The sequence below is a fragment of the Chamaea fasciata genome, unplaced genomic scaffold (genome assembly GCF_029207755.1).
Source record: "Chamaea fasciata isolate MVZ Bird 193981 ecotype frontalis unplaced genomic scaffold, bChaFas1.0.hap1 SCAF_21, whole genome shotgun sequence".
NCBI classification, from domain to species: Eukaryota; Metazoa; Chordata; class Aves; order Passeriformes; family Sylviidae; genus Chamaea; species Chamaea fasciata.
The window spans coordinates 4,038,977-4,054,543 of record NW_027094106.1 but is presented as its reverse complement, the minus strand read 5'-3'; the positions used below and the strand labels follow the sequence as shown (position 1 = coordinate 4,054,543).

General features: G+C 50.2%; 1 protein-coding gene across 3 annotated transcripts in view; it reads right to left on the bottom strand.

Annotated features, from left to right (window-relative positions):
- CAMKK1 (calcium/calmodulin dependent protein kinase kinase 1) overlaps positions 1 to 15,567 on the bottom strand; it is a 94,546-nt gene that overhangs the window by 42,482 nt on the left and 36,497 nt on the right. For all 3 annotated transcript variants that reach the window (XM_066201858.1, XM_066201860.1, XM_066201859.1), the window contains exons 2-4: positions 13,044 to 13,562; positions 4,596 to 4,643; positions 2,939 to 2,992 (exon numbers count right to left, since the gene is read on the bottom strand). In XM_066201858.1, coding sequence (XP_066057955.1) covers positions 2,939 to 2,992; positions 4,596 to 4,643; positions 13,044 to 13,484 — 543 coding nt within the window. In that variant the 5' untranslated portion in view covers positions 13,485 to 13,562. The remainder of the gene's footprint in view (positions 1 to 2,938; positions 2,993 to 4,595; positions 4,644 to 13,043; positions 13,563 to 15,567) is intronic.

The window sequence follows — 15,567 nt, the reverse complement described above, 5'->3', positions numbered from 1 at the left end:
TACATTTTTTCCCAAATGTGGTGATTGAATTTTTTTCTTGAGAGTTTTTCCTAATTCTAGGCCAGATCTGAAATGCATTAAAGCAGCAGCAATCTTTCCTTTTGCTTTGACAGGAGCTGTATTCAGTCCTTGCTCCCTATAAACTCTGCCTTTTTGAAGGGAGCTAGCAAAGGGTCCCACAGCTCAGCAAGAATCAGGAGCCACACTCTGAAATATACTCCCAAATAATTTTTTCCCTATTTCTTTACAATTTTGGTCCTTCTTATTGCAGCACATTAGCTTAAAGACAATAAAGAAGGCAGCAACACCCTGACTCTGATGCTGAACCAGTGCAAATCAGTTATTGAAACAGAATATCATAGAGTGGTTTGGGCTGGAAGGGAGCTTACAGATCATCAGTTCCAACTCCCTGCCATGGGCAAGGACACCTTTCATTAGACCAGAGTGCTCCGAGCCCCATCCAACCTGGCCTTGCTCACTAAACACCAACCAAGGGCTGTTTTTCACCACCGAAACAAAAAACCATCCACAGCTAAATCGGGGGGAACACAGGCACACAGAAAAGCCCCTTCCCAACTTTCAGAATCACAATTGCTTCTATTAACTGCTGTAAGTATCATTAGGTACCCCCGGGGGTCAGGGTGCACTGCTGAGGAACAGCCCGGGATGGGAAGGATAGGCAGGGCAGGATGGAGGTTGTCTCAGCTCTGGGAGAGCTCAGGGTCAGTGCAATCAGCACTGTTTCTCTGCCCTGAAAAGTCTGCCAGCTCCTGAGCTGGATTAATGTCTCAGAAAAAGCAGAGGTGTCTCCATCAGAGCTTGAGCTCCCAGAAAACACAAGCACAGGTGGCTGGGAGGATGAGGATGTGACTGCAGCTGGGGAAGCGGGCAGCTCCCTGTGCCCAGCACAGCCACACGCAGCCCCGGGCCCAGCCCTCCATCCACCTCCTAGGATCACCTCCACAGCCTCAGGATCCCAGCTGGGATCCAGCTCAACCCCAAAAGGAGGATGGGGCGAAGCAAAGAGCACACCCCTGCAGGGCTGGCACTGGGGGGTCTTTGTGCCCTGCCTGCCCTCAGCTGAGGCTCAAACAGCCCCCGGCACGGTGCCCCTCCCAGGCTGCAGCACCTCTAAAGTGTTTGCTTAGATTAGAAACCAAGATTAAGTGGGGATTAACTAACACAGGAGGCTAACCTGCAAACAAGCTTTCACTTCTGGTTTTGATTTGACCAGCTAAATCTACATCCATGGGGTTAATCTGCATCCAAACCAGGGACAGGAATGCAGCAGGCAATGCTATCCTAAACACAGCTCTCCCCTGGCGAGCTGTAACAGATGCCCTGCCCACCACCGGGTAGCTCAGTGGGATTTCCTGAACAAAAGGGGCAGTGCCAAAATGTAAGGATTACAGTTTCCAAAGGAAAAGTATTTTCAGCTGGAAATAAACATGATTTCTGGGTGTGATGCATTCCCACTCTGTGCCACTGGTGCTGGCATGCCTGTGCTGGTGGGACAGATGGATCAGGGAAGCCAGGGCTGGCACCATCACTCTCTGCAGAACAAACCATCCTGCTGCAGGGCATGGCAGGGAGGATTTGGAGGGCAGCAGAGAAAAGGAGCCATTGGAAAAAGCTCCGGTGCAGCTGTGAATCAGCTTGGAAAGGACGGGAGATGGAAAGAATTGTGGCTCCTTTCCTTGGCCAGCTCCAGGGCACCTTGTCCAGATTTTTGTCTCATCTCTTCCATCCTTCATTTCAAGACATTCCTGCTGCAGTTTCATGCCTGCTGGGAGCACAGAAAGCCTAAGGAATACCCACAGGCATACAATTCCCACCTGACCCTTGCAACCTGGTGTGTCACTTGCAATAAAGAGTCAGGGAGGAAAAACTATCTGGGGAGCAGTGGGGAATGAGCATGCTTTATGTTCCACAGCACATTCCCCTTTGTCCCAAGGCCAGCAGGACAAGCAGCAGCACAGGGGACTGCCTGGGTGCTCTGATGGGCCCATTTTCACCCACATGCAGCAGCAACAACAGGACACTCTCACCGAATGCAGCGTGGAGCAGCAGCTCATCAGGGCTGTGTTGGGTTGAGGTTCAACAGCACTGCAACCACACAGCTCTGCTCAGCAGATTCCTGTCCTGGGATCCATCAGAAGCTGCTGGAAGCTCTTTCCAGAAGCCTCCAGGCACAGCCACACATAGCAAGGAGGTTATCCTTCCTTACAGCTCCTGCTCTCAGCCTGAGCAAAACAAGCCACAGGGCAAGCCCAGGGACATGAGCATATCTGCAGGCGAATTTCACAGGAATGCCAGCTGGGATGGTTGGGATTCAGCTGCCTCTGAAAGGGGAGACACAGAGCAGGAGCCTTCAGCAAGAGTGGCCTTTTGGAAAATGAAACTCTCCAACTCCGGCTTCGTTAAATCCCAAGATTTGCCTTCTGTCTTGCACCCTACACCTCATGCCCTGACAGTGAGGCTCGTTCAGTATCCCCCAGGCACCCCCAAGGGGGTGAGATGCAGGGAGCCTGGCACTGCCCAGCCACACCACACTGTTCAGCATTTTTCTGAAGAGAAACGGGGGAGAAACGCCCCCTTTCCCTTACAAAACACGCCTGCTCATTCCAGGCCAGGCTTCCAATGCACAGCAGGTGCTGAATACCACCACCCACATGCCTCTAATTTCAGGTGACCTGCTTCATAGCTAGAAAATGCCAAGGCAAATCAGCAAGATGTTTCTGCAGCCTGCCTGTTACATAAGGCACCCACCCGGTCCCCTCCCGCACACAGCTCCGTGCCCAGCGGGAGCCTCAGCTCCTCACCAGCCACCCCAAATCACAAATGCACATGCTGAAAGCAGCCAGGTAGAGAGAGAGGACCCAGCTCTCAGGGAGGGAACAGCAGCAGCAAAGAGGAGCAAGAGGAGAGACACACTTACGTAATACTTGTCGTCGTTCTCGTTGTAGGCCAGTTTCACAACGCCGTAGGAACCCTACAAACAAACAGCAATTGCACAGTCAGATCAGCAGCTTCACCCCATCTTCTTGTTGGGGAAAAAAAACAACTCTCAAGGCCCCAGACTATAACTGACCAGTGAGCAGTCTGCAGGTGACGTGACCCTACAGCATGGTTGTGTGTTGGCAGCTCTGTTGGAGCCACGGGGCACTATTATTGATTGTTGATCAATACTGGAGGATTATCGCTGTCTGGAGGAGCTGAGCCCATCACCTCCTGCCCTGAGCCAAAACCCCCATGTCTGTCTGAACTCAGACAGGGGTGGGGAGCAGAGACAAAAACTTCCCAGCAGATTTTTTTTTTGGTGCAAATTTGGAAATTCTGCATGAACATCTTTCCTTTTCCACCAACCACATGCTGCCCAGGCAGATGCAGACCTGGACTGCTGCTCCAGGGACAGCCTAAAGCCAAGCTCCATCCAAACTGCTGGTTTTTCAAAGTTCCAAGTAAACACTCATTTTATGCAAGTGAGACATGACCAGGTATTATCCCTGACAGATGCCTGTGCAATAAATGAGCGGGGTGAACACCAGAGCCTTCAAAATATTTCTCTTGACTTCACGGAGAGTTGAAATAAGGTTCTGGTCTCAGAGGAGACTAAGAAGCCATCTGGCTGACCCAGAAGCACAGCAGACCCTCTACCAACCTCACAGTGCCCATCTGCTGGGGAAGATGGTGACCCTGTGACCCACAGGGAAGGAGGCAGGGACAAATCCACCTGAGAAAAGGTTTCACACTCTCATTAAATCATCCAAAAGTCGTAAGTGGGTCTGAAGCTGTGTGTGAGTTTGGGATGGCATCTGCTGTGCCAGCAGTGGTACCTCCACCTTACTCCCTGCTTGGCAGCAGCCAAATGCACAGCCCATGGCACAGATGGTGGGGGTGCCATCCCACAGCCTGGGGCCTCTTGCTTTGGAGACATTTGGGCTAATTTAACTTCTGGTGAAGGTCTCTGCAGCTCAGAGTGCAGCCTTCTCTGGCTGCAGTGTTCCAGCTGCAGAGGCAGGCACAGCTTCCAGACAGCACCACTGCCTGTGGACCCATCTGCAGTGGTGGCACGTGGCCAAATGTGCAGGTGTCTGAGCTGCTCACCAGCCCAGACCTCTAAATAACTTTAGAGGAATCTCTTTTGAATCACTCTGCAGCTTTTAAATATGCACTAGAATTAAACCAGCATTTCATATGACGTAAAAACTTTGACTAGTTTTGATAGGGACCAAGCATCTGCCCTGATCATCTTTTTAGGTTTTTTTTTTCCTTGTTGTGTTGTATTAATGTATCAAAGGCTCTTAGTGTTACATTTGGCAAGCCAACACTCTGAAAGGGAGCCAGCTTAACCACCTTCTGAGGGAGGAAAAATAAATTTAGATTTCAAAGGAAGTAGCTCCACTGTGACCTTGAACAAAACTTTCTCAATCTAATAAGGCAAAAAGCCCCTCCAAAACAATTAAAAAACCCCCCAAACAAACACAGCGTGCAAGGAGTCTTGGCTAGTGAGGTCCCTTGGGCTGGCACAGCCTTTCCACCCCTGCTCACACGTGACACAGGCTGGTGTGACCCACATGAGCCCCAGTACATACCTTGCCTATTTCACTCTGCAGCTTGTACTGGTTTAATTGCACACAGTCCTGCAGATCAAAAGGAGAACATAATTAGAGTATTGGTAAAGGAAATGACCGAGTTTGAATCAGGTTCAAGCAGTGGCAGAGTGCTAAATAATTAAAGACTTAATCTTACTTAAACTGGTGGATGTTACACTATAAGCACTGCTTTTTTTGGGTTTTTTTTGGACAATCCAAGACATAACAATTATGGGCTGAATTCTGATTCTGATTGTGCTGGTGTAAAACCACCCCAACTCCCCAACACTGCCCGAGGTTCAGGCCAGGGGGCCTGCCAGCAGCCCCTGGCCTGTTCACATTAACCCTCTCTACTGGACTGTGCTCAGGCAGAAAATCCTTGTCCCTTCTTCGCCAGCATCCACCCCACGGTCACAGCATGACCCTGTGCCCTTCCCAGCATCAGCCTGGCAAAGACAGGGCCACTCTGGCTGAGCATGGTGGCTGTGGCTGCACCCAGAGGAGCCCTCACCTGCATCGTGGGCTGCTCTTCCAGGAGAGCACACGGAGCCAAGCTCCTCTGCTATGCCACACAAACAATGGATTCCCTTCAGCTGATATGGTATTTGCGAAATCAAATCACCCCAGAGCAGGTCTGATCTCTGCTGGCAAGGAATCCAGCCCTGAAACCCCACGGGGTTGATGTGATGAGGAGCAGGAGGAGCAGGAAAGGGGGAAAACAAGGTGGAACAGAAGATCCATGCAGCCACCTGATGTTAAACCCACTCTTCCTTTAGAACTGTACAGCCTAAAGGAAAACACTTGCACCGTGAGGGGGTCCATGGGGCACAGCACAGACCTTGCTGCAGAGCCAAGCTCCAGGCAAAGGGCTGGAGAGCTCTGGCTGGGATCTCTGCAGTGCTGGCAGCAGGCAGAGTGGGCTGCAGTGGAGTTTGGTGCTCACTGAACTGCATTGCAGGGCAGCGAGGAGCCCCCTCCTCGGTGGGGTGAGGAAAAGGAGGAATTTCCAACCCCTGGACATGGTGTGGGCTGAGCCTTAGAGGGGATGCACTTCCCAAACCAGCATTTCTGAACATTTCTCCTCAAGTCTGCCAAGCACCAAAGCAGGCTGGAAATTCACAGCCAGCCTCTGCACTTCTTTGGGAACCAAGCTGATATAAAGCATGCAGACAGGTAGATTAGCCTTCCCATAAACCTCAAAACAGCCCTGCCATCTACAGAAGCATAACATAACACATAAAAGCAGTGCCAGATGCCTTGAGTCCATTTGTAAGAACAGGGGTGTAAGAGTCCCTGCTCCAGGCAGCATTCCCACCAACAGCAACACCCCTCTGCCTCTCAGGACCCAGCACAAGTGTGGGAGATGATAATTTTGACTCTTCTCCATCACCAACCAGAAAACATTCCTAGTGCTCCTAACTCAAGAGATCACCACAATAAAAAGTAAAGAAATGGAGGACTGGTGACTTTAAAAGCCCACAAGCCACGGCTTGTCAGGAATACAAGGAATGGTTTAAATCTTGATCTTGTTGCCAGGGAAGGAAGTTTTTTCCACCTCCCTGACAGGGAAGAGCAGCCAGCTGTGAGCGATGGGGCTATAGAAGTGTATTAACTCTGCTGCTAGCAAAGCACATATCTCTCCAAAGGTAAAACCCAGTCCATCAGAACTAGGAGCACCAAAAGAGGAGAAGGGGTGACCCAGCAAAAGCCAAGATGTGAGGCATGAGGGGCCTGAAAGGATGCCCCTCCCCAAAGAGGGGGCAGCATGCAGGAACCCAGGGTGGGGACACGAGGAGGACAAATTCCCCTGCAAACACTGTGCCAGCAGATTCACTTCCCAGTGTGAGGCTGTGCTTTGCATCGTGGTGATTTTCACAAACTCAGCAGGAGCATTTTTCTCCTGATGTCTCCTGTCCTGGTGTCTCTGTGCTCAACTCTGCACCCCTTGCCTTGGTCCTGTGAAAACTGCAGTGCTGCAGAGGGTGAAACACCCCCTGAAGCAGCTGGGACAGACAGGAAAAGCAACCATTCCCCCAGGAAAGCCTCCAACTACCTCACATCTCCTGCTCTGCAAACCAGCAAGCTTGAAATGACCAGGTCTTGCTATGAAGCCTCCTCCCTGAGCAGGGATCACTTGCAGGAGGAGATACAGCCTTGCACACACAGCCATCATCACCTCTTTGCTCTGCACTCAGTATCTTGTTTCAAGCCAAGGTGGCATCTCTAAAGCACCAAGTGCTGCTGTTTCTTGCTCACAGACTGCCAAGGAAGCCATGGTGACATCTTTTTCCTCCCTCCAGAAGAAGCAGGAGGAAGGACTCTGCCTTATCCCTGTGGCTGAGCCACCAATTCCTTTGACTCTGACCTTCCCACCATCCCCGTTACCTCTGGCCAGAAATTACCATTACCACCAGACTGATCACCTGAAGCATCTCCCTGGTGTTTCACTGCTGCTAGATGGAGCCTGTGACAGCAGAAGCCCCATCTTTAGGGAGAGTTTTTTGAAAGGGGTGGATAAACACTGGGAGGGAACACCCAGAAAGGGTCCAAGGGAAAGGCAGTGATAAAATCTGCAGCACAGCCTCCCAGAGTTTACACTCACTGTCACCACATCCTACCTGGCCTACACCCCCACTGCTCTCCACTCAGATAATTCCCGGTGGGAAGCACCAGCACTTCAGCTTCTGCTCTGCTTCCAGCACTTGAGCTGAACACAGCAAAAATCAAAGCAGATTATAGGTGTTTTCTACATTTTTTTCCCCTTGCTGAAAAGACCATAATTCACTGCTGAAGTGACTCCTGCCACGTGTTGCTGCAGACTGGAAGGGCTGTTATTCTATTATTTGGTTCTCCTGCAGGAAGTGGGATAATTATCCTTTTCCTTTATCAGAGAAAAACACCTATCTCTGGGCCAAGTGTTTCTTTAAGATAACATTGTACAATTCTCTTGATTTCATCACAGCAATGTATTTGCAGCTGCTGATAAATACAAACAGAGCAAGAACCTTAATGAGGTCCTTTAATGAAAAGCTGTCACCAAATTAGACTGAGCCAGTCCAAGTGTGCAATAATTGTTTCACCTTAAAAAACAAGATGCCCTCCGTGTTAACATGTCCAAGGAATTAGTCAAGAGAGGAAGGGGGAGGAATCAATGCCACAGAAAACAAAAATTGGTCAAAAATCATAAAGCACAGTGCAGTCCAGGCCCAGGTCCAGTTCCAGAAATCCACCGTGGCCACCACTGGGTGACAGAAACCCTGAGAAACTGAGAATTGAGCCTGTGCTGTCCCAGGGGAGATGCATGGCTGGGAAGGGAGAACCAGAGCTGCCTTCCAAAAGCAGACATTTCTGCAAACAGGCGGCCTACATACATGTAATGGAGAACAGATATATAATGGAGATTTTTGTCTCCTAAACAAAGCCAAACTCCCCAATCTGAAAAGAATTTTCAGCAATTCAGAGATACACCTTAAAGAGAGGCATGGAAGAAAAATGAGGAAACACTGGTTTAAACTCATCCTGCCTAGAAGAGGAAGTGAAGGCAGTTCTGAAAACAGGCAAAATGAAAATAAAAGCCAGAAAATGGGTACTGAGGGAATTCAAATTAGAAAGTTCTTCAGGGACACAGGAGGACAGACAGGAAGCCCAGATCTCGTGGTGGTAAGAAAATAAACAGATTTTGAAACAACATCCAAAAAGAAATGCAAAAAGAAAGCCCAGCCCTGCTGCAGTGCACTGGCCCTGGCTGGGCAGAGAGCACAGCCCTGGGGCTCACCCACCTGAGACCCCAGAGCTGATGCAGGAGCCTGGGACTCATGGGAGCAAGGCTGACCCTTCCCAGCCCCTCTCCAGCTGCAGCTTTGGGCTTTCTCCTTCTCTCAAACCATACCCTTAGACAAGTTGGAAATGCAACTTTAAGTAAAGGTTAATTAATCCAAGGAAAAGAAATGAGCAGTGTGGGGGAGTCTTCTTTGAAGAAATGTTTCCCAAGTGTCTTTAATCTTTTCAAGAGCTCTAGTCTGAACACCACAGTAAGGCCTCTAGAAGAAATTCATCTGGGTGACTTGTGGGGCTGGAAGGGGAAGCTCTCAGCCCATGCTGAGTAGGAGCTCAGTTCCTGCCTCTACCCTGGTCCCACTTGAGTTTATCCTTGTGCACAGCAAGGAAATCACTTTCTGAAGAAAACCAGGCAGCTCCCAGGCCCTGGAGGAGTGTGAGACCTGATCAGCCGAGCACCAAGGCACTGCCTCTCAGCTCTTCACACCAGTTGCTTCAAACCAGTTGGCCAAACAAGCAGGGGGCCATGGTCAAGATGGAGAAAGCCAAGGAAAGAAAGGACAAAGAAGTGATTTATTTTCCATGCCTCTGGAGTAAGCCAAGGACATTCAGCATAGGAAAATTCCCTTTGTCAGCTCCTTCTCCTCCCTGCATCCACAGGCCAGGAGCATCTCCAAGGAGGGAGAAGGCACTGGCCTGACTCATCCTCTCCACTCCTGCTGAAGCACACATGGCTGCAGCTGATTACCATGACTGCAGGGACACCTGGAACGGTCCCCTACTGATCCCAGAGGGTGGAGAGAGAACGTGGACACCAGGGCAGGGGGAACTGGGATTCAGGGAGAGGAAGGGAACATGTGAAAGGGAAAGGAAATTCAACTGGAAGAGACTGGAGAAGAGACTGTATAAAGCAATTAACTGTGCTGGCAGCTCTGGGGAGAAAGCCTGAAAAAAAGACATCTTTTATTCTTCTCCCAGCCACTCTGCAAGTAAGATTTTCTTGGCTAGCAAAAAGGTTGCTTTAAAACAGCAGAATTAAAAAAAAAAAAAAAAGCCAAACCCAAACTAAACCCACCAGCACTGCACTTTCAAATGCCTCATTCCAACACCCAGCACCTCTCCCCTTTCACAGGTCCAAGACCTGCTGTTCTAGATGGGACAAGCTCCATCAGTCACATAGGGACAAGATGCCCATGTACAAACATCTTCAGAGTCTTTCCCTGGTACATGCAAACACAAGGGCATCATCTGGGCACCAAAGCAGAAGCTGCTTTTAGCAGCCTCCAGAAAATCCTCTCCTCTTGCCCTGCTGCCAGCACTGAGCAGGAGCTGGGAACATCACATCAGCAGAGGCAAAGTGGGCCTAAACTCCAGGGCCTGTGCCTCAGCTCTGCAGCTTTATGTACCCTTAATAGCTTCAGCTTAATCACTTCTGTGCCACAGCTAAAGGCAAAGCCATTCCCTTGTCAGAGCAAAGCACTGATAGGCAGCAAGGCAGCAGAAATCCCATCAGGCACTCCTGCCAGGGAAGGCAGCACTGAGAGAGCCTTCCAGGACATAGGCCATGAATAATCTAAGAAAGGAGGGGAACAAACAGGGAACTTTTAAAATTACAGACCCATTTTTGATAGAGAAATGACAGAGCAGGTTAATTAAGAGCACAGTAACACTGCTGGGAGAGCAGAGCACGTTACTTCTCTCGCAGAGTAAAAACTGCAAACCCAGACTTGCAGCAGTGGCTGCGAGACACCAGCAGCAGCCAACTCTTTGTCCAAGGGCAGTTGGCTAATTGCTGTCTCTGGGAATAGTCTTTGTGCAAGACAACAAGCCCCAGCCCTGCTGCAGCCCCGCCAGCCCAGGAGCTGCCCCACCTGTCCAAATATCAAATCCAAAAGCTGTGCTCCAAAGGCAGGTGTCTGTGGAAGAGGTCCCAGTGACAGGACAGCCCCAGCTCACTGCCTGCTGCTGTCACTTGGTAAATCCTCCCTCAGCCTCACATGCTCAGCTTCAGCTCTTGGCCCTCTTGATCCCTGAACAGAACTTTTCCTCTCTCAGCCTGTGAATAAATATTAAACCAGCATTAAAAAGCTCAGCAGTATCTCTCTAAGAGAACACAATGTTCTTCCATAATTCATCAGTGAAAGCAGGGCATTCAGCTCTGCTGTATCTCCATACTCTGTCTTCACATCTCTCCATCATTTCTCCAGATCAGCCCAGGATACAGCATCAATGACAGCCAGGCACTGAGCTGCCATCCTGCTGGAGAGGGAAGCAGACTCAGTCTGAGATGGCTATCAGCACAACAGGAAATTGTGGCATGCAGCTGTGCCATCCATCCCTGCTCCTGACAGACGCTGCCTGCTCATGGCCACTGATAAAGCCTGAATGCTCCTGAACTTCACCTCCAGCTTTGCACAGACTGTAACTCACCCGGGCAGTGGCCACGAGCTGGAGCAATGGATGTTCTGCTACTGGAATGCACTGACTGAGGATGCCAAAGCAAGGGGAAAGAACCAACTCCAGAAGGGCTTTAAGCAGGTGAGAGGCACTGACTGGAATACAAATGTGCAGCTTGCCTAGAACAAGGCGTGCCAGAGAGTCATTTGCAGGCAGCTCAGGGCAATGCTGGGCCTGGTGAGCTGGGTCTTGTCAGTGACCCATCAGGGTCTGCATAGCAGAGCGACCAACAGACACCCAGCAGCAGCTGCTGCCAAGTGCACCATGATTGTATTTCTCATTTAGGGCTGATTTAATCCCCAATAGGACCAAAAGCCTCAACATGGAGACCCTGGTAACTTTCAGAATCCCTGACAAGAGAGCAAAAGACCTGCTCTCCGTTTCTTTCAGAGTTCCCTGCTGTCTCTCTCAGCTGCACAGCTCAGATCAGGACTAGCAGTGCCTCTAACAGCCACCACCACAACAACCCTTTAACAGCCCCTTGGCAGAAGCAAAGGTCACACTGGTCACCCTGCGCACTCACCTTGCTGTCACACATTGCTCATGATTCGGTGCCCAGCCTCAGATTTTACCCTGCGCCCAAGCATGCATTTTCCTAAGCCTTCTGTTCTTTATAGGATACAGATGCTATCCCTGTAAATTGGGAAGGAGCAGCACAGCTCCTGAGAGCACCTCTGTGAGAGCAAGCACCCACCTCAGAAAGTTCCCAGCTCTCCCAGGCTCCCTTCCCACTCTTACCACCACAGCCATTCCCCATTAATATGAATGATGGTTTCCAATGAGCACAGCTCTGCTGCACCACAGCAGTGCTCCCTCAGTGATATCAAAGTGACCATGAAAAAGGCAGCACTGTGCAAAGAGCTGCTGCAGGAGCAGGGACACAAGGGCTCCACATCTGCATTTCAAACTAAGCACTTCCCACCCCCAGGCAGTAACCTTTGCTCCTCAGGATGCAGATGCTGTGGAAGAGGACGGAGTACTTTGAATTTGCTTGCAGATGGGAATGTGCCAGTCACACTTGACTGCAGTTATGTTGAAAGATTTCAGAAAAGCCTCACTCCTGGCACAGTCACAGCACTGCAGGATGGGAGAGCTGGCACTCAAGTCACGTCCTGCTTCCAAGAACTGGCTCCTTTCCCCCCCTGCCTCCCTTATTAAAGCATATGGCTGCTGTCAAAGGAGCTGCAGTCTCTGCAGTGCACCTTCTGCATGTATCCTCTAATCAGCTGGGGATGCACCACCCATCCCACAGCTGATGTGACTTGCACAACTGCCCAGAGGACAAGGGCTGATTTGGTGTGCACCACCACCCTCTCAGATGTGCAAGGGGAAAACATGCACTTCTCAAAAGGGGAACACCAAGATGTTAAGCTCCAGGTGCCTTGGACCCACACTGGCAGAAGTCTAAACTGCAGTGATTTGGGTCCCTGCAGGCATCTAGGTCATGACACTGGGGCAGCGTGGTCTGAGCAGCCCCTCTGCTCCCCACCCGCCCCGCTACAGCACATCCAGCACTGGGAATTCCAACCATCACCCACTTCCATCAAGACACTCGACCACTGACAGCATGTCACAGCTCCTCCAGGGCAGGTCTGGGACCAGGAGAGCAGCTGCAGAACAACCACAGCCACCCAGATACTCCTCTGAAGGAGAGCAGGGTCATGGCCTTCCATAACCACTGATGTTACAAATGCTTTAAAGAGAAAAGAAAACCCTGACAGGAGCCAGGCATTTAAGCTCTTTATAAAATTAAATCATGCCTTCAATTATGGCAAAACACAATAGCAGATACATAATCTCCAGAAGTTTAAATCCATAAAATACCATCAGCAAAGCTGTTGTGACTGGTAAATTCCCAAAGGGCACCTACAGCAGGGACACAAGAGCAAAGTCATTTGGCCACAGCCTTTTCTCCGAACAACCTGGGAGACTTCCCACGTGCTACCACGACACAGGGGCCATGGTCCCTTAACATGGTCACCTTACCCCAGGCAGGTGAGGGCTAAAGGAGCCAAATGTCAGGGCCAGGGCTGCACCCAGCAGAGCTCTCCAATTCCAAGCTCATGTGATCCCTGGTTCCAGGGATATTTTGCCCCCCGTTAGAAATAACATTGCTTTCAGATGTACTACTCCAGAAGACTGAAGGCTCCCATTACCACCTGAGAAGGACTTACCTTACCTCAACACCTCAGCTGTAGGGGAGAACATGCCTACCTCAGAGTCTGATATGGAGACCCGATTGGACTCTATGGTTGGTCTCCTGACTATACGTGGTGATGGCCCTGTGGCATAAGGACCACAACCTGGAGTGTTGCTAGAAGCCAAATAACCTCCCGATGATCTTTCCTGAAGGGACAGCTTCCTACTTGATAGACCAGGTCTAGTTAGAGGTTTCTTGGGAACATGCCTCAAGGGAGCATCTCCTGACTGTTGGGAAGGCAGAAATTCATTGATTCCCACGTCACTGCTGACTCCGTTTCTTTGGATGTCCTTTATGTTATCAGAAAAGACTGTGTCATTTTCTTCAGGGTTGTCTTCACCATTTTGGTCACTTTTGTCTGCGACAACAGACACCTCTATGGCTGCCACCCTCTCCACCAGTTCAGTCTGTGTGTCCATGGCTCCATCCATGACATTTGCTGGAGAGTCCCCCATGGCTGTGTCCAGCTCGTTTGGTCTCAGATGGTCACGCAGAGAGCAGTGATGTTAGTGCTCAAAGGCTCCATGAAATACCTGAGAGGAATCACAAACAGAGGCAAACTGAATAATAATCTTCACTCAACACACATAACACATAACCAAACCAGTCACCCCTGGCTTCTTCCAGCATGCAAGAAAGCCTGAAGGCAAAACACTGGCAGGCTGTAAACAGGGAACAAACACTCAGACTGAAAGGCAAACCCAGGCATTGAGCTAGGCAGGAAAGAGATAAAAATGAGATTTTATCTGATGTGTAACAAGTGACACAGCTAAAGAGAACTTCTCCTTCTGTAGCCAGACCTACAGACAACCAGAGCTTACAATACTGGGAGAAGCATCCCAACAGCTGAGGGCCAAGGGCCGAACTTTCGACCTCTTGAATTCTTATTTATAGGATACAAGAGCTTCTGGCATGTACTCAAACCCAACGGGCAGAACAACAACTCCACAGCCATTTAGGGCTCCCCTGTAGTCTCTCTGCTGCCCTGTAGGGTCTTAGAGAGTGTCACAGAACGGCCAAGCCTGGTGATTTTCTACACTTTTGGTTAGCAAAAGCAGAATTTAAAAGCAAATCTGGTTCCAGGGTCGCCCCTGGCCCTACACAGTTGCAGTCTGTGTGCAAACACATGTTAATCTTGCTGCCCACCGTGTATAAAATCTAAAGTGAGTTGCAAATCAACAATGCTTAATGATTAAAGTGTGGTGGGAATCAGTTTTTCTTTGGGAAAAGACCTACAGAACACAAAAGTGCAATACAAAGCTAAAACTGCTGCATAAAATTGCTGTTTCCTGGATGCTAATTTCAGTCTTCCCAGCACAGTGCAGAGCAGGAAATGATCCTCTGCAGCACATGGCTGTCAACACTTAATCACCTCTGAAGATGCAGCACTGCATCATTTCATCCCTGTGCCCAGCTTCTGGGGATAGTGGGGGAGTACTTGGCTTTACTCACAGCATCCTGGCCTGCATCCAGTGAATTCCAGAGTAGGCTTAACCCTGAAATGTTGCAACCTGTGGTTCTCTGTATTCAAAGCAGGTTGTGCATAAACCCCCTGCAAGCCAGGTGACACCTGCATCTACATTTCATTTACATGAGGGCAGGGTGGGGGTCAGCGAGTCCAAAGAGCCCCATCCAGCATCAGCCTGGGAACACACACAGCCCTTGCCCAGGAGCACAGGCTGAGCTGGGCTCAAAGCTACCCAGCAGTGCTCAGTTAAGCACACCACAGTGAACTCTGCTGCACAGGGATGACCTCCTGAGTCCCCCATGGCAGCCAAGCTCAAGCAACCTTTTATATCAATGAGGAAACCAGATTAAGATCTCGGCTGGAGGCTTCACCCCAGGTCTTGTGCCAATCAGGGACACACGCTGGGCACTCGGTGTCACAGAGAGGGAATATCCAAGTCTGATATTCCTCTCCACTCTTCACCTCCTTTCCCCCGTCCTGTCTTTTCTGCAGGCTTGCTTGAAACAAATTGACAGAAGTGTCACTCACTCAAAACACTAATGAAATGGTGAGATCAGCTTTAAAAGCTTCTATTAAAACTATATTTAAACATGCCAATCCCAAAGCACAAATCCCCTTTGGAGCCAGGGCGCAGGCACTGGGGGTGGCTCTCAGCAGTGAGGGAAGGGTTGTGGGGTTCAGCCCAGCACACACTGCATGTGGTCCCACAAACCTGGGGCAAAGCAGCACGAGCCTCCCCTCTGCCTTCCTCCAAACCCCCAAACCCAGGCTGCAAACCAGCAAGTCAGCAGTGACCCTTCAAAAACGATTTGCGGAGAGCCCACCAAGGATTTGCTGTCTGCAAAACGTTTTTGTGAAGTCTGGACAGCTTCTGAGCTAAACAAGGAGCATCAGGTCAGGGCAAGTGCAGGCCTGCAGTCAGCTCCCTTCTCTGCAGAGGCTTTCCCTGCACTGCAGAGCCTGCGGAGCAGCACGTTTCCCAATGACACACGTGGGATGCTTGGCTCTAGGGGAAGGTCATCTCCTCAGCCCCAGGGAAGCACGATCAGCCTCCAGCCCTGCCTGTGGAT